General features: G+C 41.0%; 1 protein-coding gene across 3 annotated transcripts in view; it reads left to right on the top strand.

Annotated features, from left to right (window-relative positions):
- nfatc3a (nuclear factor of activated T cells 3a) overlaps window positions 1–22,009 on the top strand; it is a 65,040-nt gene that overhangs the window by 25,123 nt on the left and 17,908 nt on the right. For 2 of the 3 annotated variants that reach the window (XM_084359607.1, XM_084359606.1), the window contains exons 3-8: window positions 2,111–2,273; window positions 15,875–16,074; window positions 16,590–16,765; window positions 17,185–17,325; window positions 21,415–21,470; window positions 21,639–21,765. In XM_084359607.1, coding sequence (XP_084215733.1) covers window positions 2,111–2,273; window positions 15,875–16,074; window positions 16,590–16,765; window positions 17,185–17,325; window positions 21,415–21,470; window positions 21,639–21,765 — 863 coding nt within the window. The remainder of the gene's footprint in view (window positions 1–2,110; window positions 2,274–15,874; window positions 16,075–16,589; window positions 16,766–17,184; window positions 17,326–21,414; window positions 21,471–21,638; window positions 21,766–22,009) is intronic. The other variant, XM_084359608.1, reaches the window with a different exon arrangement.

The following is a 22,009-nucleotide window of genomic DNA, read 5'->3' as shown; positions in this document are numbered from 1 at the left end:
TTAATTCATTCTGATCAGATTGGTCTACATGTAGCCAGCACTTGACAGGCATTTGGAAAGGGAAGAATTAAGAGAGTCAGCCGTGCTGGCTAAAACATTGCAAACTTTCCCTTAAAAATTATTTGTACTGTCAAAAATCTGTCATGCAGTTTAGACAGGGTACATTTGCATGCTAGGAGCCTGTCCCGCCTTGGATAGAGCCAAATGAAAGCTTATGCCACTCTCTGACAGGGGACACAAAGAGCCTACAGTGGCCAACTTTGAGGCAGAGATCAGTGTGTAGCATAGGGCGTCTGCCTCTTGGCTCTTCAAACAGCACAGACTCACAGCTGCCTTCAGTTCAATTCGCTGACTCAGGCCTACCATACACATGCATGCACACAGTGGGAGTTCATACTGTACATAGACATGCATGTTTAAATGTGTGATTTTGAATACTGCCGTGGTATAAAAACAATGGCACTTGGTAATGAGACAAAACACCTGGGTGACACACATATAGCCTGCATTGCCCTACAATAGGCATCTTGGCTCATGAATAATTACTTTTGTACACTGTCATGATGTGACAGAGGGTTACGTTGTGGCTTTTACTACAATCTAAGTACCTTGTCAAGTTACAGGGTACAATAAAGAGGTAGACCTAAGTTTGCAAAGTATGTAAAAAAAAAAAAAGTAAATCAGTGATATAAGCCGAGTAAACCATTACTCTCAAGAAAGCTTAACAGACATTAACCAAACTTTTATGTTTGGAATTTCTTCTTTTGGTAACATTTGAAGCTACCATACACATAATGGTTATGGCAGTGATAGATATAAAGTATTAATGATTAAAAATGGCAAAGTTAAAGATATTGATAATTTTAAAGCTATCAAAATGAGGTAGATTTGATTGATATTTCATTTGGACTGTTTATTTGTCAGTACGTCTACAATGAAATACATTTTCGTCCAGTTTACCTCCATTTTTGGATGTGTGTCTGTATACTCCAAAATCATTATTTTCAATGGAATGAGGGGTTGTACTTAAATATAATTAAATAAATTATAATCAGCAACAACATTTGGAAAAGGTTACGGCTTGGTCGATGCTAATGGGTGATGTGAGTGTTTACAAAATGTTTTGGGGATAAAGTGAACTAATGCAGTCAGATGGAGAGACCCAGTTTATCTGTGGAGAAGGCCATTGAGTGTTTTATTTTCGAGTGCAGCTGTTCAAATATGATTGTGGCCTACACAGATAAAAAAAAAAAAAAAGAGGCAGGGAGGAAAAACACACAATGCCAGCCCCTGTGTTGTCCTACATGTACAATATATACCTGTAAAGTATGCACACAGACTCACACACACACACACACACACACACACACACACACACACACACACACACACAGTACTTAACTTACCGTCTGACACACACACACACACACTCATCTTACCATCCATTCACTGACCCACACAGACGACTCACAAAGAAAAGCCCCCCATAGAAAATGATTCACCCTTTAAGTCTGAACATGACCTATTACAAGTTTTATGTTTAAGAACAGGATTAATGCATGTGGGCATTCCAGTGATTCACTGTCTGCTGGGGCTAAGTACACTGCATGTTGCGCCCCCTTTTTACACCCATTCTGTCTCAGACCATGAAGGGGAATACCACATTTTCAGCTTTTGAATGTTTTCAGACAGCCTTAAGACAGGTTGTTGTCACGAGCCATTTAGTAGAGCGAGAGGTTGGCTTGCTTGACCCAACTGTGTGATGTCAAATGGATTAACATATCTCTGCAGAATAATTTTAAATATGGAAAATGTGAAGGTGTGGGTACCCAGATAGATTTTCTTAGGGAAATTCTTACTGTTAAAGCCGTTAAAATGTTCTTTCCTTATCACTGATAAGTTTCTTTGCTCTCTTAGTTTTAGGCTTCAGGGTAGTTTGTTCAAATTTATATGCACCAATTACTCCAACCACAGATCTCTCCATTGTATGCTTTGAATTAATCTTTTACATATCTCTAACACTGTGTGTTAGAATGGTTTCATACCAAAACTCTATCACACTCTTCCTGTTTGTGTAGGTGTGTTCATGCTTGTGGTATTCTCTCCTCAGGACCTCCTCACTGCCCCCATTAGATTGGCCATTGCCAAGCCAGTTTGGCCAGTATGAACTGAAGATAGAGGTGCAACCCAAAGCCCACCACCGAGCACACTATGAGACCGAGGGCAGCCGAGGAGCCGTCAAAGCATCATCTGGTGGCCACCCTATTGTCAAGGTGACATATCTTATTTTTTTTTTTAACATGTTCTGAGCACTTACTGCTGCTAAGCCAAAAGCAGTGTAATAAAACTTGACTGTTTTGTAGCTTAAACCTGAAACTGTTAAAACCATTTCCAAATATTAGCAATCTTAGTGGTGAAAAATGCTTACGCATGAAAATGACCCAAATCTATTTTACAGAGCACAAACCTTTTTTCTACTCCATTAAACAAAATACCAGCACTGATGTCTCTACCATACTGAGGATTAAATTTCCCTCTGAGGTCAGGACTGATTTATTGTCTGTGTTAACATGATGCTGGCCATGCATTAGTTAAGTTAACCGCATAGCCAAGACATCAGCCTTTGTACCCTTTAGTGATGAAATAACATATGAAAGTCAGAGAAATAAGCTGAACTGGACTTACGGTATGTGCTGAATTTAGCAATAGCTTCCTCAGATATAGGCTGTGATACTTTAAATTCAGATAACAATGTTTCAATTGCAAAATAAACCCATTATTGGTTTCAAATTAAGGATTCAGGATTCATGATAATGCAATCAAATGTAGTTGTAATCTCTTTATGCATGCATCTCATTTTACATATTTGCATGCGTGGCTCCTCTCCCTGTCTGTCAACCTGTTGAGGCAGGAAGACAATCAGGCATGCAGGCAAGAGAGCTGTCACTGTAGCCCAATCAGCTGGTCTGTCATTTGATAGCACCTGCTAGAGACTAGGTGCTATCATAGAAGAGCTATAGCTGCTTTTCTCTCAGAGAGTAGTGTGAGAGAGAAGGATCTAGAGAGAGCAAGAGCGGAAGATTTCAGTCCCATTAATATTTCATGAAGGCAGTGACAAGCTTCCTTTGTGTGTATGATTAGGATAGGGCCTTCGAGCTGGACCATGAGCGTTGTTGTGGAACCTAACAATAGCGGAGTTCAGACTACTAGTTCGGTCAGCTGTCCAATCAGCCCAATAGTGCTACATACGGTCCACTGTCCTGCCAAATCTTGCACACCTAAATCTACTACTGTGTTAGCATTGCAGTGGTGGTTTTATCAGTTTCCTTGTCTAAAAATCAAAAAGGGTAAATTAAGGCTTTAAATGCAGTATAATTAAACCCAAGTGCACTAGCTTCTTGAAAAAGTTTTTACTATCTAAAAGCAGTGTATTCTATTTATGGTAAGACATGTAAAAGTGCATTGGAAGCTCAGTCACATTTGTAATTATTAGTTTGTAATGTGTTGTCATCGCTCGGTACTACAGTATGTCAGTGCTCAGGCTAACTCAGGCACCACTCATCATGAACAATATACAGAAGATATAACAATAAAAACAACAACAATCAAACAGATGTGGACACAAAATATCCTGAAACAACAAAGAAGCCCAAATTACTGCCATTTGTTGCTTTAGAAACAGCCCATGTCCTCATACATTCAGTCATGCAGGCTCCCTCCAGGCCAATCATTAACCATTTCAACCTCAGTTAGACCAAGATTCTATCCTGCCATATGTGACGATGCATAATTTAGCTGTCAAATGTTTTCAACCAAGCGTTTGCCACGCTTGCCCTCATTCCTCATCCCCAGAGGGAGTTGTTTGGTAATAGCAGTTCCCTTACAGAAGCTAGTAAGAAGGGAGTTTATATCTTAGGTCAGACAAGGCTATAGTCATTCATAGTTGATTCCTATCCCAGCTGGAATCTGGTCTTCAGTGCCTACGTGCTTAGCCCTGACAGTCACTTGAAGACTCTTGTTCACTTGCTGTTTGTTTGCTTCAAACATTTTTTTTTTTCCACAGTCGTATATTTTTGGATGTAATTTGTTGTATTTTATTTTAGTTTTAGTTTTTGTGGGGCTAAATGCTGACCAAAATCTAAAGCAACTCTAAAAGTAGCAGTTTAGATCGAGGAGACAAATAAGACATAAGCCACAAGAGAAACTAGTTTCACTCCCACTCATGTACTTTTTTAAGTTGTTTTTTTTTTTTTTTTTTTAGATGAGCGAGCTTTACAATTCACATTGTTCTGTTCTTGATAAATTTCCATGCAATAAATCACCTATAAAATTATTTGGACAGGTGCCTAGACCTGCACAGATAGTTGTATAATTACAAAAAGTGAAAGAAGTCCGTGTTTCTTCTGTTGACATTCAGTAGCAGAATGCTAACAACAAAATCAAATGTATTTGGCTGGAACGCACTTTCATGATCGCATTGACAAACGACAATGCATTGTCACGGTCAGAGGGAGCAGACAAAGCGAGACATGCACACAGAAAACATTTGCTTGTCATGTGCAGCGGTTTGCAGAGGCCTGTGCACAGACAGAAGAATGTGTGGGTGAATGCACTTTATGAGGGAGGGTGGGAGGGAGGGAGAAGGGTGGGCTGAGTGTATTGGTGAAAGTGTATGTGATATTACTCTTAATAAATCTTGACATTATTCTGCATTAAGCTATAAAATATACCGCTCCATTTATTTCAGTGTAGTGGCAGTTTTCATAGTTAATCACTTTAATTCCTCAACAGTGATATGGTAATGTATAGCTGTAAATTGCTAATCCAGAATTTAACTGTGTATTGGACCCACAATAACTCACCTCTCTAATCTTTAATAGAAAAGTTGATGCTCCACAATAATTTTAGGATACACTTACACAACTCATTTATTTAGTGTAGACACTAAAAAACACTGACACTCAACATAAAATCAACAGCTGTCTTGTGCTATGTGAAGATAGATATAATCAGCACTTGTCCAGCAGGTCTAACAGTCGGTCTTTGTTTACTAAACACCCAGTCCTGTATTGTTGGTCCTCCTAACCTCTTTTTAATGCACTATGCAAAAAAAAGTACCAATTTGAAAGGTCATTTCTTTACCCTGTGATGCCATTATTGTTTTTACAGGAACACACACACACACCCACACACACACACACACACACACACACACACACACACACACACACACACACACACACACACACACACACACGCATTGCACATTGTGCTTTGTGTCACTGTTTTAGGTTATCAGTAGAACATGTGTGAGATGAGATGCTGGATATAAGATCAGAGCTTTGTTAAAATTAACACTAAAACGCTATAACCAGCAAAAACACAAGACATTATTGAAAGGAAACACAAAGTCATTTAGCCACTGTCTTGGCTGTGTTAACAAGCATGCACATATCATGTTTCCCAGGTGCACTGTAGGTGTGACACAAGCTATTCCCTGGAGGCAGAATGACACCGGTGCCAACATGTGCGTTTGCAGCACCTCTGCCACAGAATTTGAATATGTAGATCGGACATTCACTCTAACTCTGATACTTATAACAGCAGACAGCAATAAGAGGGAGCTTTTCTTTGGTGTGCTGGCAAACATTGCTTGTAAGAGGTCGAGACAACAGATTTGTTATGCTTACAAAAGTATAATTTAATTGAATAACTTCATGGCCACTTCAGTGAGCACTTTTCTAATAATCTCTATGCCATTCTCCACTCCACATTCAAAGCAAACTTTCCTTCAGTCTTCCACTATTTTTTTTTTTATCAGAAACACTATGCTACTCCAGCAGCTGTCCTTTCTACAGATTGTACTTCTACATAGTCTGCAGCCCTGTGGGATCTCTTATTCTCTCCGGGTCTCGACTCTTGTGGTGTGATGTCACCAGATGACGTTACAGCTGCCATCTGGACATGGTGATGACTTCCTTTTGTGGCCACACTGGTGCCCAGATCAATGCACCGCTGAGATGCTGTGTCAACAGAAAGACAAGAGAATGTCTGAGGAGGGAGCTGTGGGGCTACTCTAGTTTACATGTGTTAAAGATCTATATTGTGAGTGTGTATGAGGAAGAGGAGAGAGTTACTTGTTGTCTTCTTCTTGGTTTGTTTATCCTAAATGTCCTAAAATCCCGATTTGCAATGAAATTCATGCAAATAGTTTCTGTCACTACAACTTAAAAAATATATTATTAAAAAATATCAGACTTTGTATCCAGATGTGACTTCTTGAATAAATAGAAAGTAGAGTGCAAGGCTTCTGACAGACTAGCTATTGCTAAAAAGAGATGGGGCAAAATACAAAAATTTAGAAACTAAAGAACAAATCTGGTCTCTGCATCCTTAATTCAGAGGTGGTAAAAAAGCGTAGCCGTGTAGCTTGAGGGCAGGTTTGTTATGTGTAACCAGGTTTTCTCCTATGCTTAATTCCCTCTCAGAAAGTGCTCTGTTGGCAGCGATGCTAAAATTCTTTTCACTCAGTTTTGAAAAGTTCACTTCATGGACTGCTCCAGCTGATTGTAGTTGTGGATCCATCCCTCTTGCTTCTGACTGTGGGGATGTTCCTGGTCTTGAACTGTCAAGAAGGTCACATCTGGATCTAAATATTTCTCTGTCAGGTAACCTTTGGTTGCGATTTTGAGAGGTGTGAATACTCAAACCACTCTCTTTCAGCAGGTGGATTCAAGTCCCACAGTAACATAATCTGCACCAGACCAGACACTGGCAAACTCTTGCAGACGAGCCGGGGCTTTGTTTACAAACTCAGGGATGTCTCTGTGTGCAGTGTGGGCAGCAATGCCTGGTTTCTTGTGTTTGACCAGCTATTGACTTCTAGATCACCTCTAGCTGGCGGTCCCAACAGGTGTTTCACTGATCAGATCACAGATCAGCAAACTATAAAACTACTACTACATTTTGAAATCTAATTTCTGTCATAAAATTGATGAAAATGATCGCTTACATTAAAAAGTTTATTTTAAAAAGTAAATACATTTTTTTTCTACTTTTAATTGTAAAATAGATAAATTAAATAATTGGGTTATTGGTCATCTTGCATAACCAGACCGTTCTCCACAGCACACAATTGTGAGGGATTCAACAGAAAATGCATTTCACTCAAGTGCTTTTGAAAGGATTGTGGATTGGTACACAAGTTTTTGATACTATTAAAACTATTAAAAATGGACATTATATCTTCCAGCGCTATTAGTTTCTGTTTGGGCATCTATTAGATTGAGTATTGAGACTTTAAGTGACTCATACCTCTCCCTCAGTGGCTCTCATCCAGATTTCTCAGAGAGTCTGTGTAGAATTTAATGGCTCAGTTGACGAACAGTTTTAGGTCAGTGATTTCTAAGCTGCGGTTTTGGGCCCCAGACACAGGATGTAGGAGCTGTTAAGACGTGCAGGCTCCGTAGAAAATAAGAGGCAAATGAAGCACTGAGGAGATCCTGCTGTGCAACTCAATTTAGTTGATGTTGTGAATGTGTACTCTGCCACTTGTTTCATTTTGTGCCTTTGCAAAAGAGAATAGTGTGGGATGCATTATATTAAGCAGTATACATGCCTTTGAATTCAGTGTCACAGTGTCACTTGTACTTTGGTAACAGAAATACATCTCACTCGCTCAAGGAATAAAACATGAGACTGCAGTGTGCAGGAAGTTTGACACCAACTTCTTGGTCTGTTAATACAAATAAGAAAGACACGATCGTTTTGATCAGCAACCTAATGGCACTGATGTAAAAAAGGATTGGCTAGCAATGGCCCCTGTCTATATGTAAGGTGGCCAGACAAACCAAGACCACAAAGCGTGACAGTTTTTACACTGAAATGTTTTGACATTTTGACATTAGAACAGTTACCTGATTTTACATGTAAAGCACAGCAAAACACCATAAATCTTCCCCTTGTAATCTACTTGTTGCCAGAAAAGTACTTAAAATGTCTGATGGTTGAAAGAAATTATTTTTAAAATAAGAATCCATTTGAAGAATGAACTATTTTCCCCAAATAAAATAGACAAGCGTACTGTTTATACAATAAACATTCTGCAAACATGAAAACAAGCAGTGTGGCATTGATAATGAGAGTTCTGAATATGATGAAATATTGTTGACCATCTGACCTTTTCTAAAATGATTGTACTACTGCATGATGTGCCTGCCTGACTGTGCCTGGCTGACTGGCTGTTTTAGCCATTCCTCTGGGGCTAGCTGCAGACCATAATCGGTGCACCTGTTGCTAGGAGACATATAAGTCCAAAGCCTCTCTGGCTGGCTAAGGTATCCCTGTGCCTATTTATCCAGCTTAATTGAGTGCTGCTGCACCCACACAAATATAAGGAGCCCCTCTGGTATTGAGGTAAAGGCAGGCAGACACAACAGAAAAGGCTGTCAGATACAGTGAGGAAACACTCACAGTACACAGCGGCACACAACCACAGTCACACTGCACGAGACAGGGCTGTGCTTTATTACAACTCATGTCTGAAAAAAACAGACAGTTGGAAAAAATATCATGTCCATCTTTGAACTTGTTTTGACAGTTACTAAATCTAAATGAAGCCGTGGTGTCTGGTAACATGGATTTGAAAGGGAATATGACAGACTCTGTCCAAGGCAGCGTTATATTTCCACTGGCTTGGATGCAATAAATGATTTTGATCCCGATGTTTGGATGCATGGACGTGACCCCATTGCTGTCTCTCTATTGCTGTCTCTCTGTCATTCACTCCAACATTATTAGTGTCTTTGACCCTTCCTCTTATTCTGTCCCTCTCTATCTTACCTGCTTTCTTTTCATCTTCTTACTTGCCCTCTAGCTTTGTGCCACAGTGAAACTTTGGCCCTTCTCTCTCACTCTGCTGACTCTCTTAATAGACTGGCCGCCATAATGGGGGAGACACACAGACAACAATGCAGAGCCATGCGGTTTGCACTGTGTGAACTGGCTGGAGCTGGTGTTGCTTTGCCCCAGGGCTGTATTTGATGTAAACATGTTGGAAGCTTGGCTCTCATTTGTTGTAATCAGGCTTAGCACACAGCGAGAAAACAGTCACTGAGAGGGGGAGAGTGAGGTGTGTGTGTGTGTTTGTGTGTGTTTGTGTGTGTGTGTGTGTGTGTGTGTGTGTGTGTGTGTGTGTGTGTGTGTGTGTGTGTGTGTGAGTGAGTGAGAAAGAGCAAGAGTGGGGGAGGATAGAATGAGGAATAAGAGGAATTGAGCTTGGACCAGTCTAGCAAGGCCATATACAGACCTCATGCAGTATACAGTAAACGCTTCTGTGTATGTGTGTGTGTGCGCATGTGCGTGCGCATGTATTGACCTTGTTTAAACAAACAGTCAACCAGCCCCCTGGCTCTCTCTGCCCTCCCTAGTGTGCTGGGCAAACAGCAAGCCTGTGTGAGCTGCGCTGTGTGTGTGTGTGTGTGTGTGTGTCCATAGATCGCAGGTCGTGGTGCCACAGTGTCACAGTGGGGAAACCACTGCCAGATAAAATGGGCCCGCTTCTGACCTTGACCACCAGTGCTCCTGTTTTTACATCTGTTGCACACACATACTGGTCAGACTGCCCAACACACACACACACACATGCATACACTCTCTCTCTCTCTCTCTCTCTCTCTCTCTCTTTCACACACACACAGACACATCACAAACCTTTCCTAGGACTGCAGTTTTTAACACACACTCTCTCCAGCACAAGCTTCTAGGCTGTAGTTTACACCAACATGAGTGTAGGTCGCTGCTTGCTCACACACACACGCACGCACACACACACACACACACACACACACACACACACACACACACACACACACACACACACACACACACACACAGAGAGTCTCACCATGGCAACAGTGGAGCAACACAGGGAAACAACTTGGCAGAGTCAGGCGCTCGCTGTGAGAAAGTGTCGAGTTACGGCAGAGGGCTGGAGCTGAGGTAGGTGAGAGGCGAGGATAGGGACGGAGAGGAGACAGTGACAATGGGAAAAGAAGAGGGGAGGGATGGAAGAAAGGAGGGAAGTCAGGGAAGGAGAAGTTGGATGAAGTCGCGAAGAGGAAAGAGGAAGAAACAGGGAAGAAATAAAAGGTAGAGAGATGATAGAATGAGGGAGAGATAAACACAGAAAATGAATGAATACTTGCAGGCAGTTTAGCTGCAGGGAGCAGGTGATGTCCTCCCTCTTAGCTTTTCACATGTAAATATCCCATGATCAAAACTCTTAGAGCCCAGATCAGCTCTCAATACATCTATCATTTTTCTATTTGAAACAAAAGTTAAAATATTTTGGTGTATGTATGACTGGGTGACTGTTTATTTGTGTATACAGTGATGGGTGTTTTTCCCTTCAGCTTGCTAGCCTTATTACTGGATCAGTGGAACAGATGAAAGCCAAAAATAAATGAGGACTTTATTTAGTGGGAGCTGAGTATGTAACCATATCCAGTGGTTTTATTTTAGGGGAGAGAGTTCATCCTAAACTCGAGCCCCAGTCAGAAGCAGCAGCAGCAGCGGCAGCAGCCGTGAGTTAGTTACAGGCTTCAGCAAGCACAGGCACAAGGACATGTGACCGGTTTTAATGTCAGTGTGGTTTAATATAAGAACTGATCTCGGTCAGGCCTCAGTTACTTGCTGACCGACCAGCTGGGCTCAGTGCACTCTGGACAGGCAGAAAGGTGAGGAGTTAAAAGGGCAGAGACCACCCTACTGTGGTATTTCACACTCGAGCATAGATTTAGGGGGGTGGTGAAGGGGTGAGTCAGGAATGTGAAACAAGTTGAGGGTGTGTGTCGTGTGTGTTTCACTGCCGAGAAGCCTCCTCCGCCTGGATTTATCCATGTGTGCTTGTTTACATGTCCTGCTGTTTGCAGGTGGCGCTTTACCCATTTTCTGAACTGAAGGTGCAAATAGGCCCCTGAAGCGTGCTTGGACTACAATTTGAGAAGCATGGTATCATTGTACTCAACATTTTAATGCTGTCTTATAAGGCATCAGCTAACAATTATTTCATTGCAGATTAATCTGCTTATTGCTTTCACAATTAAGTTATTAATTGTTATGTGAAATTGTGAAAAATGTTCATTACAATTCCCTAGTGTCCAAAGTGAGTTCTTCAAATTGCTTCTGTCCAAAAACCAAAGACTCTTCTTTTACTATCATAAATGACAAAAAAAAATGACTGTAAAATATTTTTTTCTTTCAGTCGACTGACCGATGAATCGTCGCGTCGATGCAGCTCCACTGTCTTTCAGCTGTGAAACATAGTGTTAGAAAGCCAACTGCATTTTTTAAGGAAAATGTGGGTACAGTTGTAGGAAGGTGTTTTTAAAAAACTAGTGCCAACAGCTTCCCACCTGCCTGTTTCTTTTCCTGTACAGCTTCCATCCTTTATGTCCCACTACTATACACTGAGCCCTTGTTGCTAAAGTAAATGTTATTCTTTGAACCAGCCCTGTGTTGAAAGGCTTGTGTCCAGTTATTGTTGACGGTATCAGTTTTGTGTCTTTTAACAGTTTATGTTTCCAAAGCCGCTTAATTTTTTTCTCCCCAGTTTTCTAAATGAATCAAATTGAACTGAAGGGAGGAAACACCAAACAGAAGATAATTATGTTTTTAGTAACAGTTGTGACCGTAACAGAGGGACTGAATTAGCCTGGCTGTGTGGTATGTTTCTGTTTGGCCGGGAGTGTTGATTCACTGGGACTGCTGAAGTGAGCCCTTTCTTTCTGGCCCTCTAATCAGGTTTTCCTGGTTGATTATTTGATTTGGAAAGAACTCCTGGCCTGCTAAGTGTATGTTTGTCAACACTCTGGCTCCACACCAAATCCCTCATGTGCAGAGACGGAGAAATGGAAAAAATAGAAGTGGACGCTGAGAGAGGCAGAGATGAAGAGGGGAAATGGAAGCAAAGGGAAAAAATGAGGGACTTTTTTTGTTTCGTGGTGACAGTTGGTAGTGTTGGGTGGAGCTGACAAACTCAACCTCCACTTTACTTAACCTCAACAATTTCAGGTGTTCAAATAGAAAACGTCTTTTCATTGTTTTTTACCCTCCATCTATCCTCTCTCACAGATACATTCCTCCAGACACTCTTAACTCATTTTATGCTGTCTGGAACACACATGGTGCTGCGAATAAACATGCCGTGATTTATGGAAACACACACACACACACACACACATGTGTAAGCGCTGTCTGTCTGCGCTTACTTCCACAGTGTGCAGACATGATCATAAAACAAGCAGCACAAGCCACAAGACTGTTGATGCCTGTGACTTTATGTTTCTTTGAATCCAGAATAATAGTGTCATTTACAGCCAGGGATCCATTCAGACCGGGGTGCATAATTACCTGTTAGTTTGTTACTGGCACGATTTATACTTTCATGTGGCTCTTAAGATCTAATGTGGTTTTCAAAGATGAACCCATTACTGGTTATTATGGCGGCCTCATGCTGGTCTTCCATTCAACTTCCTTCCGAATACAATTCATGTGCCACATTCAGTGGGTTTATTCTACTTTGACGTGGGTGATGGTGAAAAAGCAAAGTGAGGAATTATCTCCCTATATGCCACAGCTGTCAGTTGAAGTTTAGAAGTTTGATTTCAGAAATGTTTGTTATCTCTTTCCATCATCCCTGTGGTGTTATTCTGTCTCCTGCAGAACCCTCTGCACTACAAGAACTAACAGCAAGCGCAAAGCTTACTCACAAAGCACAGAGACACACACACCCCAAAAACAGCGGGCATTACTGATCTGGTTAGTCATTCAGACATAACTCTATCACCGAGCAGTTACAACACATGGAGGATGTGGTAGAAGAGTGTCAACGTACCTTCGGGCGGGGAGTTTTTGCTTCCACACAGCCTGGCGATTGGAAATTTGATTTTAAAAAGCTAATAAAAAACTCAACAGTTGGCCAAGTAATCATTGATTTATTGGCAAGTCTTTCCTAAATTACATATTTATGCATTACTATAACAATTGCCACTTCCTTGAAATGAAAATATAATAATGCTTTCCCAGTTTTATGTTGAAGTAGAAGTTGGAAAGATATTTTGAGACACCTCAAGATCAAATCCCCTGTCAGTCAAGAGTCGTACCCTGTCTAGTTTAAAATAACGGCCTTGTTTCATCCAGCGTGAGGTCAATAATTGTGTAATTTTAATTTTAATTTTTCAAATTTCCTGACTGAATTGCCAGCTGACAATTCTCGTTGGAGCTCAGTAGGTAGATAAATGGACATCAAGTGTTACAGCGACCTCTCTGAATCAGGCAGCTGTGTGGCTTCTCCCTCAGCTCCCTTTGAAGCCGCCAGCCTGGGCCTGAACCTCTCAGCCCAGACTTGTGTATAGCCCTTGGCTTTTCCACTCATGAGACACTGGGATGCCCACAGTGAAAGTGAAGAGCAGTGTTTAATATGTAATTTAAACAAGGCACCGCTACTTGTTAATGAATGCTAATCAGTCTTCTTCTATTTACAAAAATTCTACATGAAGGAGTCAGGGTTACCATAGTACATCTCCCAACTAAATTGGTGTTAAGTAGTAACAAAAAGTCTAATTTTGCCTTTTTGCCAGAAATAGAATTTTCCTTGTAGTATTTAACTCAGCTCTCTCTTGGGAACCAATGGATCTTTATGGAGCTCAGTAGCACAACCTTACAAGGTTTTTATTCAGCTAAGAACAGTGAAGCATTATTAAGATTTAAGCTCCGCCGCCCTGCCTGCCTAGTATCTGCCTCTGGAGGCTCGTCCTCTGACATAACCCGCTGTAAACACAGCATATTTCAGTTTTTCCACAGCTTGGTTCAACATAGGTGCCCCCCATACCTTAACTCCTTTCACCACAGGGGACCGTCTCGGAAGTAGCAAGTGAGAGAAATGAGCACAAGGTACCAGTAAATCCAATGACAGCAGTTCCCATGAACACCGATTCCACTGCTGAATCCAGTAAACCTTTTACCAGTGCTGGAAATAAGTTGTGTTTGATAATCCTGTTTCAGACCATCATAGTTTAACAAATGGCTTCATTGAAAGTCAATATTTTGAAACCAAGCACACATTTATTTTTTCTCAGGAACATATGTTTCCAGGGCCGGATTGTGACCAGTTTAATCCTTTTTATTTTAGCTAGTTTTGGAACAGCACATGACAAATCCCAAGCTACACCCACTTTCTCTCCTTCCATCCACCACACTTTTGCCCCAAACATTGACACAGCGGTGTGTGACGCAAACCTGCAAAGCAGGAAAGGGTCAGTAGCCAGCTGTGGTGGAGTTGAGGCTTGGCAGTTCCTGAGGTGAAACAGCAATGAATGGCCTTGTTCTTTTCCTTTACCCTCAATGGGCTGCCCTCCGTGTGAGCTGAAGGTGTGGGCTACGAGAGGGCAGTACATTGGGAGTGTGTATGTGCAGGGGGGTGCCATCTTGCCGTCACGCAGTCTGCCAATTACAACATTACAACAGTAGTGGGATTGTGTGGCCTGCGTGTTTGCTCTGTCCCCCTGAGGAGGAAAGGTCCTGCTCTCCTTTCCATCTTCCCCTTGTCTCTACCTGACATGCAACACTTTTCCTTAATCCGACTTCTCACCTGTCTGAGTGGAAGCCTTGGTGCCAACATTCAGGGACTAATGAAGAGGGCAGCTGCTAGTCTAGGTGGCCAATGCCAACCAGGTTGGCACGCATGAACCACTGCATTTGGAAAGGCTGTTGGCATTTTTATTGGCACTTTTTTCCCCATTTTGCCACAGTGTCACCATTAAAAGGCCATTTATACGCACAAGACCTAACAGAAGATCAAGTGAATGATCCTTTTGTATAATTAACTGTTAAATGAATATATCTACTGAGATAAGCAAAGTAGACGCTTCACACTTCCACAGATTCATATCTTAGTTTTTAATTTTTGTGGTTATGTTTTATTGCCATAACTTAAAGCCATATAATAATCATCATCATCGTCAACATCTATGTAGAATTGACGTGGATGCATTCATTCATCAGGTTTTTTGGAATTGATATGATGATTTAGTACACCAACTGTTTGTTCTTTACATAATCCCTTAAAGACATAATTTGTAACATTTCTGCATTAAAATGTATAAAAACAGCTATAACTTCTGTGTAAATGCTAGATGATACGTCAGAGAATGAGGAAGGAATTTGGTGACTGGGACAAAACATAACTTTGTTGTAAGCTTTGTTGTAATATTTCTTTCTAAATCACATCAGAGAGATTTTCAGCTGCAATAGTTGTTGTTTAACAATAAAGACAACAACTCACATGATCCCAAGCTACTTTCCAACACAACAAACTACTATTTCTGTTTGCATTGTTTTGATTGAGAGACCCCTAGTGACAGAAAATACACACTGTGCGTTTAACACCAATTCAGTGTTGTTGCTTTCTCTTACTTTTCTTTTTTGTGTGGTAGCAGGTGTAGACGGAATATTACTTTTATTTGGTCTCTGAACGATTGACCAGACAAGGTTTCAAGGTTATGGTGAGGTTTTTGAGGTAACAGTATCCTGCACAGAATCCTGTTGAGGGCCAGGCGTTCAAGGGGAAAAAATTAGAAGACTATTAGTTGTTAACATCAGTGTCAGACTGGTTAGAGGCCAAAGCGCCAGATTAATCTCCAGCTGCCCTGCCAGAAATATCGCAACACCCTCAACCTGACATTTAGATTCCCTCCAAAAAAGGTGGCCTTGGAAATAAGGAGAGTATTCCTTTGTTCAAACTTCTACTCTGGAGCCGAAGAACTCACATCTGTTTTCGTTCTGTTTTTCTATCTCCCTCTCTGTCGTGTCTCAGCTCATTGGCTACAGCGAGAAGCCCGTCAACCTGCAGATGTTCATTGGAACGGCAGACGACCGTTACTTGAGGCCGCACGCCTTCTACCAGGTGCACCGGATCACCGGGAAAACCGTAGCCACAGCCAGCCAAGAAATTATTGTCTCCAGCACCAAAGTTCTTGAAATTCCTCTGCTGCCCGAAAACAACATGTCAGCCAGGTAGGTGTCAGAAGCACTACACGTTTATATTACTCAGTTATGAGCTTACCACCATGAAGGAAGCCCCGTCTAATGAAGGCATAACCACATTTATGAACATACAGGGTTCTTCCAAAGGGGATTTTAATAGACTTTCTTCATTTAAACCAACATGAGAGGTGGGCGCAGAAGGAAAATTTGAGGGTTTCCCATGGAGCAGAGAAACAAACTTTATTCAAATATTTATGATTCTGCATTAACTAAATGATTATGTTTATATAAGGTCTGGTTTCATTTATATTGGAATTCATAGGAAAGGATTTGGTAGGGATTTTCTCATTTACAGCTGTAATAAATCATATTCACACAGGCATTTTTATTATGTGATTCAACACTTAATTTGCTTCTCATTGCCAGTCTCCTGCTAGGTTTGTGGTTTGGTTTTATCACTCCCAGGCCTTCACTACTTAAATATGTCTTAGATGATTGCCATCCCGGTAGTGTCGTATGGGGCCAACTATTTTCCCTCTACCTAGCAGTATCGACTGTGCTGGCATCCTTAAGCTGCGGAACTCAGACATTGAGCTGCGGAAGGGGGAGACGGATATCGGAAGAAAGAACACACGGGTCCGCGTGGTGTTCCGAGTGCACATCCCTCAACCCAACGGAAAGGTGCTGTCTCTGCAGGCTGCCTCTATTCCTGTGGAGTGCTGTGAGTGTCAACCTCCAACCATTGAGTCGCATACACACACACACACACACAGGCACGCACACACCCAAACATATTCATTCAGAAAACCACCACGCACAGAAGAGCACACACACAAACCTTTCCACTCAAGTTATCAAGCTTGCAGTCTGGTAATTTAGGATGTTGATTTAGTCTAATGTTTGCACCCATTGAAAGTCACTTTAGATAAGAACATTTGATAAATGTTAAAAATGTAAACGGCGCACTTCTGTCTGTACCGTTACCATAGCTCTGCAATAAATACTGCATGATATAAAGTGTTGCTTATGAAGTAGTACATGCATCTACATTAAAAAAAAATCAAGACTGCAGTGTGAATAAGCACAGCTCAGCAAATGATCGTCCTCTTTTCTCCTCAACCCCTGCTGCGTCTCTCCCAGCCCAGCGTTCAGCTCAAGAGCTGCCCCAGGTTGAGAAATCCAGCCTGACCAGCTGCCTGGTCAGCGGGGGAGAGGAATTGGTCATCACAGGCTCCAACTTCTTCCCAGAGTCCAAGGTCATCTTCCTGGAGAAAGGCCCTGGTAAGTGTTATGTCCACACAGCAGCTTGGCCTTGAAACACCACTGCAGAAACAGCTTGTGCCAATTACGCATGTAAAAAATCTTGTTTCATGGTTGTCTGACAGATTGTATCAGAGAGGCCACCGTTAGTTAAAAAAAAATTAATGTGTGGTCTGTTGGACAAATATATTCTTCAGTGGCAAAAAACAACAAACTTTGAGCTTCTGTGATTTGCATTTATACTCTTAAACATGAAGCTACATGTTGGAAAGGTCAGTAGAAAATTCTGAAGATTTTATTAGAGTCATACCCAATACAATAATTTGGACTGGTGCTCTGAAACATCTCAGTCAGGAACAACAGTGCAGTTGAGAGGAAAATGATACTTTGCAGCTCTGTGACAGACAAATATGATAAAGGAGGTTTTGAATCTCTATTTTCAGAGTAGCAGACCAAATCTAGTTTCTTAGCTTTCTACTACATATTTTTCTATCACAAATCTATTAAACGCACCACTGAATTCTTGTATGGATGTATCAGTTCTCAGATCACATCTGTCATCATCTCATTCTCAGCAAGTCCTCTATTCCCCCAGGCATTTTGCCAACACAAAACAGATTTATGTCTGCTTATTATGTTGTCTATCAACTAAGCATGAGATGATTATGGGGCAATACGCATGCCTGATACAGTTCTAATTTATAATATCGGAATGGAACATTTTCACAGTACTTTCATGAAAATAATGACCCAAATTCAGCTCACTCTCTTGTGGCAAACACTACAATCAAAATTTTGATTGTGTAGATTTTTTTTTATATCAGGATCAAACCATTGCAGTATATTAAACACAAATAAAAAAGTAGGAATTCAACCTTGCTTAGTTTAATTACTCCAATAATCATTAAGACAATAATGTTTGTACTAGTTTATGTGACAACAAAAGTGATAATATATAGACAAAATACAGTATTCATACAGACAGCGATTGTCTCGCCATCATGTTATATCATGAAAATCCATACGCCCATTTTTTTTGGTCTCAGTAACTAGCACGTGTGAACTGCTAAAAGAAGAAGACAAGTGTAAGGGGGCACATGTATGGAAACCTAGTGGTTCCTTGCACCACATATGTAAAGCACTTGGAAGTTCTGGAGTCAGGATGAATGTTGAACGTGTCTCTGTTTCCTTAAAATGACTTTTTTCTTTGTGACTTTAAAAGTTGCTTATATCCGTTTAACAAATACCTAGACTAAAGAGATTACTTACTTAATCTCCCTGTGCTATTCACCCTGTTCCTTTTAAGTCACCCGTCTTTCTCTGCCTTATCTCTGTTTCTCTTTTGTACACCCCTTGTAATCAAAACACATGTAATAGCTGTTCCCTGGGATGGAAATTTTAAATGGATAACATTCGTTGAGCCCGTCTCTGCCTGCCCGAGGAACCTTTGTGATGTAGAGCAACAGAATCAAGTTCACACATGGCAGAAAGCTGAGCGGTGATGTGTTTGTGAGTGGGAGCCGTTCTCTGAGATTTTCAAGAAAGAAAAAAAAGCAGCCCTGAGGAATGTCTTTAGCACTTTGAGGTGTACCAGGTGAAGCATGGCAGAGAAAAGTAGCGTGGTTGAAACAACTTTCTGATGGTCGGGTCTTTTTAACGCAGCAGCAAGTGGAAACCTTAGAGAGGTGAATCTTGTTTAGGAAGGAAAGCTGGGGCCCCATCGTGCATGAAGGCACTGGACTGTGGAGCGAGACAGAAGGAATATGAAAGGGTAGGGGAAGATGATGTTGATTAGGTTTGTGTAAATGATCCTCCTCATCATGAGTAATCCGCCTGCTTAAGTGCAGAAAGGCACTGATTGGAGTAAGTAAAGGAATAGAAGAAGGGAAGGAAAGAAAGAAAGAGAAAAAGAAAGAAAAAAAGAAAGAAAGAAAGAAAGAAAACTTTCTTTCCACCATCTGTAGTTGTCTTACCAAGTGTAAGACGACTACAGATTCCTGAAGAACTACAGAGACTAGCATATTGTTGCTAGTACACAGAGATTATGTGAGAGACACACATCCTAGCATTTGTTCTTGTTGGTCTTTTTTAAGCAAATAAACATCAAACTGTAACAAAATAGTTTGGGTTTGCTATATGTTGATATGCATACTATTGTGATTCCTGTGTTATGCTACCGTAATTTAACCATCTTTGAGGAAAGAGAGGAAAAACAAAACATATCTGTTAGCTTACCTAATCATTTTTTGTTTAAACTTATTTGAAGTAGTATTACGGCAATGAGAAAATGTAAAAGGAAAAAGGAAGGGAAGACACGTAGTTCATCAAACATTAAAGTTAGAAATAAGTCCATAATTGGTATGAGTATTTCAACTTTACAAGGATGAATGTTTACATAAAGGAGTGGACTTTAAAGGCTATAACACTGGCTGCCTTGAATAGTGGCTAACACAAGCGTGTGTACTCTGCAGTCACCGTGTTGTTTCTGTCGCAGAAGCCAAACAACTGTGAGCTTTTACCCAGAAGTTACAACATAAACAGTAATCACCCTCCTTATTTTTACTCGATCTACCAGCACAACTGGCGCACGTTCTCTCCCCCCTCTGACTGGAGGGTGTGCAGGCTGTCTGGATGATCCGAGTCATTGTCTCAGCGTGGTATGAGGTTCCTGTCGGTGCTTGTTGTCTGACAGAGCATGTGGGGCCCATGCTCCTGCCTGTTGAATGTCAACAAGCAGCGCCGTAATAACGCAGCGCTGTCAGCTGCAAAGGCGTTCAAGGTCATTTGCTCATTGGGGGAAAAAAACCTTCTCTGTCATCTATAAGTTAAGCTTTCTTCACAATAGAGAGAACCTCTTTAGGGCCAGTGGATTACTATAATTAAGGCTAATGCTCAGGTGAGATCAGAGCAGGTATATCGCCCGCTTAAAGCTACAGCAGAGTGTGGATTTTGGTAGAAAGCTGAATGTTACAAGGCTTACAGTTGAGTGCTTAGTATTTACATATAGGCTAGTCCTCTCTGTAGACATGTAGCAGATGTCTGACAGCGGTATTTGGGGGAATCCTTCGGGTTTTGAGGAAGAGGCCATGCAGGTGCAGAGTTTGCTTCCACCGTGGAACAGGCGACTGCCTCCACTGAGAGGCTATACAGTGCAAGTTAGTTGTCAAGAGTTTGTATTCTTCTGTGAATCCTTCCAACCACACCGTGAGCCTGTCAGTGTTTTCACCCCGACTCCTTCCCTTCAAGCAGCTGCCCTTAAGATGTCTGGCCAAATAATTAGTTCCCTCGTAGGAAAACTGGAAAGGATGTTTTCTAGCCAGAAACCTGGCAGTGTGTTAAAGCATTTTAAAGTAAATGCAATTATTCCACTGCTCAGTCCATAATTTTAACCAGGCAAGACAAACAGCAGGATATTTGGACATTTGATTACTATTTAATAGCTGCAAAGATTTTCTCCATGAAGCTTCTGGGCCTTTAAAAAATGACATCATTGTGATGTGTCTTGATTCTCCAGAACAAATCGAAATTGTGTGCTTTTTTGAAGCCTTGTGTGGTTCTTAAGCCCTGTCTGTTTGAGAAAGTACCGAACACTGACATCATTGTTGGAAAATAGAGAAAGGGAACAGCTCCAGATGAGAAAAGTCACTTTGACAAATATCAGACCATCATTCTAAAAGGAGTCCAAAGTATGTGGCCTGGGTTTATTACTGCTTCTGTTTTAGTTATCAATCCGAAATATATTATATAGTCATTGTAATTTTTAATCCATATGTTGCTTCTCTGCCCATTATACATGTAACTGTGTGCTTAAAGTTGCTTTTACTGTATGAATGTTTATCCAAAAACTGATACACTGATGCTGTATTCTGCTTCATGGAGCTCTTGGTCCTTCTTCACTGAAAAGTCAGTCAGTTTATCTTTTCAGAGCTGTTCAAGTAATTTTATACTGTTCTGTCAAGTGTGGTGGTCTCCTTAGAACTTCGTAGACAAATGTTAAATGTAAGGAAACTGAGGGCTTGGATTGAGGAAAATATTTAATGTAGTTTGTACAGTTACATTTTCCAGAAACATTTTAACGTGTTATATTTTGCTCTTACTCATTCCCTCTAGATGGACGACCTCAATGGGAGGTTGAGGCAAAAATAATCCGTGAGAAATCTCAAGGAGTAAGTTGTCATATATTTACCTGTGCAGTTATTTTACAGCATTTTGTGTGAAATATTTGCACTCTAATAAACTTGTCTGTTGTAATTTTTTTAATCGTATATAAATGGTATATAATGTTTTGTCGGCAATGAGTGTATGTAAATAATGTGAACTGTTTGTGTTTGTAGTCGTGCATCGTGGTGGACGTCCCTCCCTACCACAGTAAGACTGTGGGCTCAGCTGTGCAGGTGCAGTTTTATGTGTGCAATGGCAAGCGGAAAAGGAGCCAATCGCAACGCTTCACTTACCTTTCAGGTGAGATGAGAGGTTCTCATTTTAAAGGAATTTTAGTTCATAAATGTATGTTGTTGTTGTTGGTTTTTTAACTTAGAACGGCCATGTTTAGACTCCTTGGGGAACAAAACCAGTCAGACAAAGAGGCACCATTTTGCTAATCTTAAGCTGTTAGGTACAAGTAGCTTTCCTGCAGCTCATTTTACAGACATTTACACAAAGAGATTCTCTCAAGCTTTACTTTGCGTTCCTTTGGGTGTATTGC

The sequence above is a fragment of the Pagrus pagrus genome (genome assembly GCF_965226575.1).
Source record: "Pagrus pagrus genome assembly, chromosome: 1".
NCBI lineage: Eukaryota > Metazoa > Chordata > Actinopteri > Spariformes > Sparidae > Pagrus > Pagrus pagrus.
This window is presented reverse-complemented; position numbering and strand designations above follow the sequence as displayed.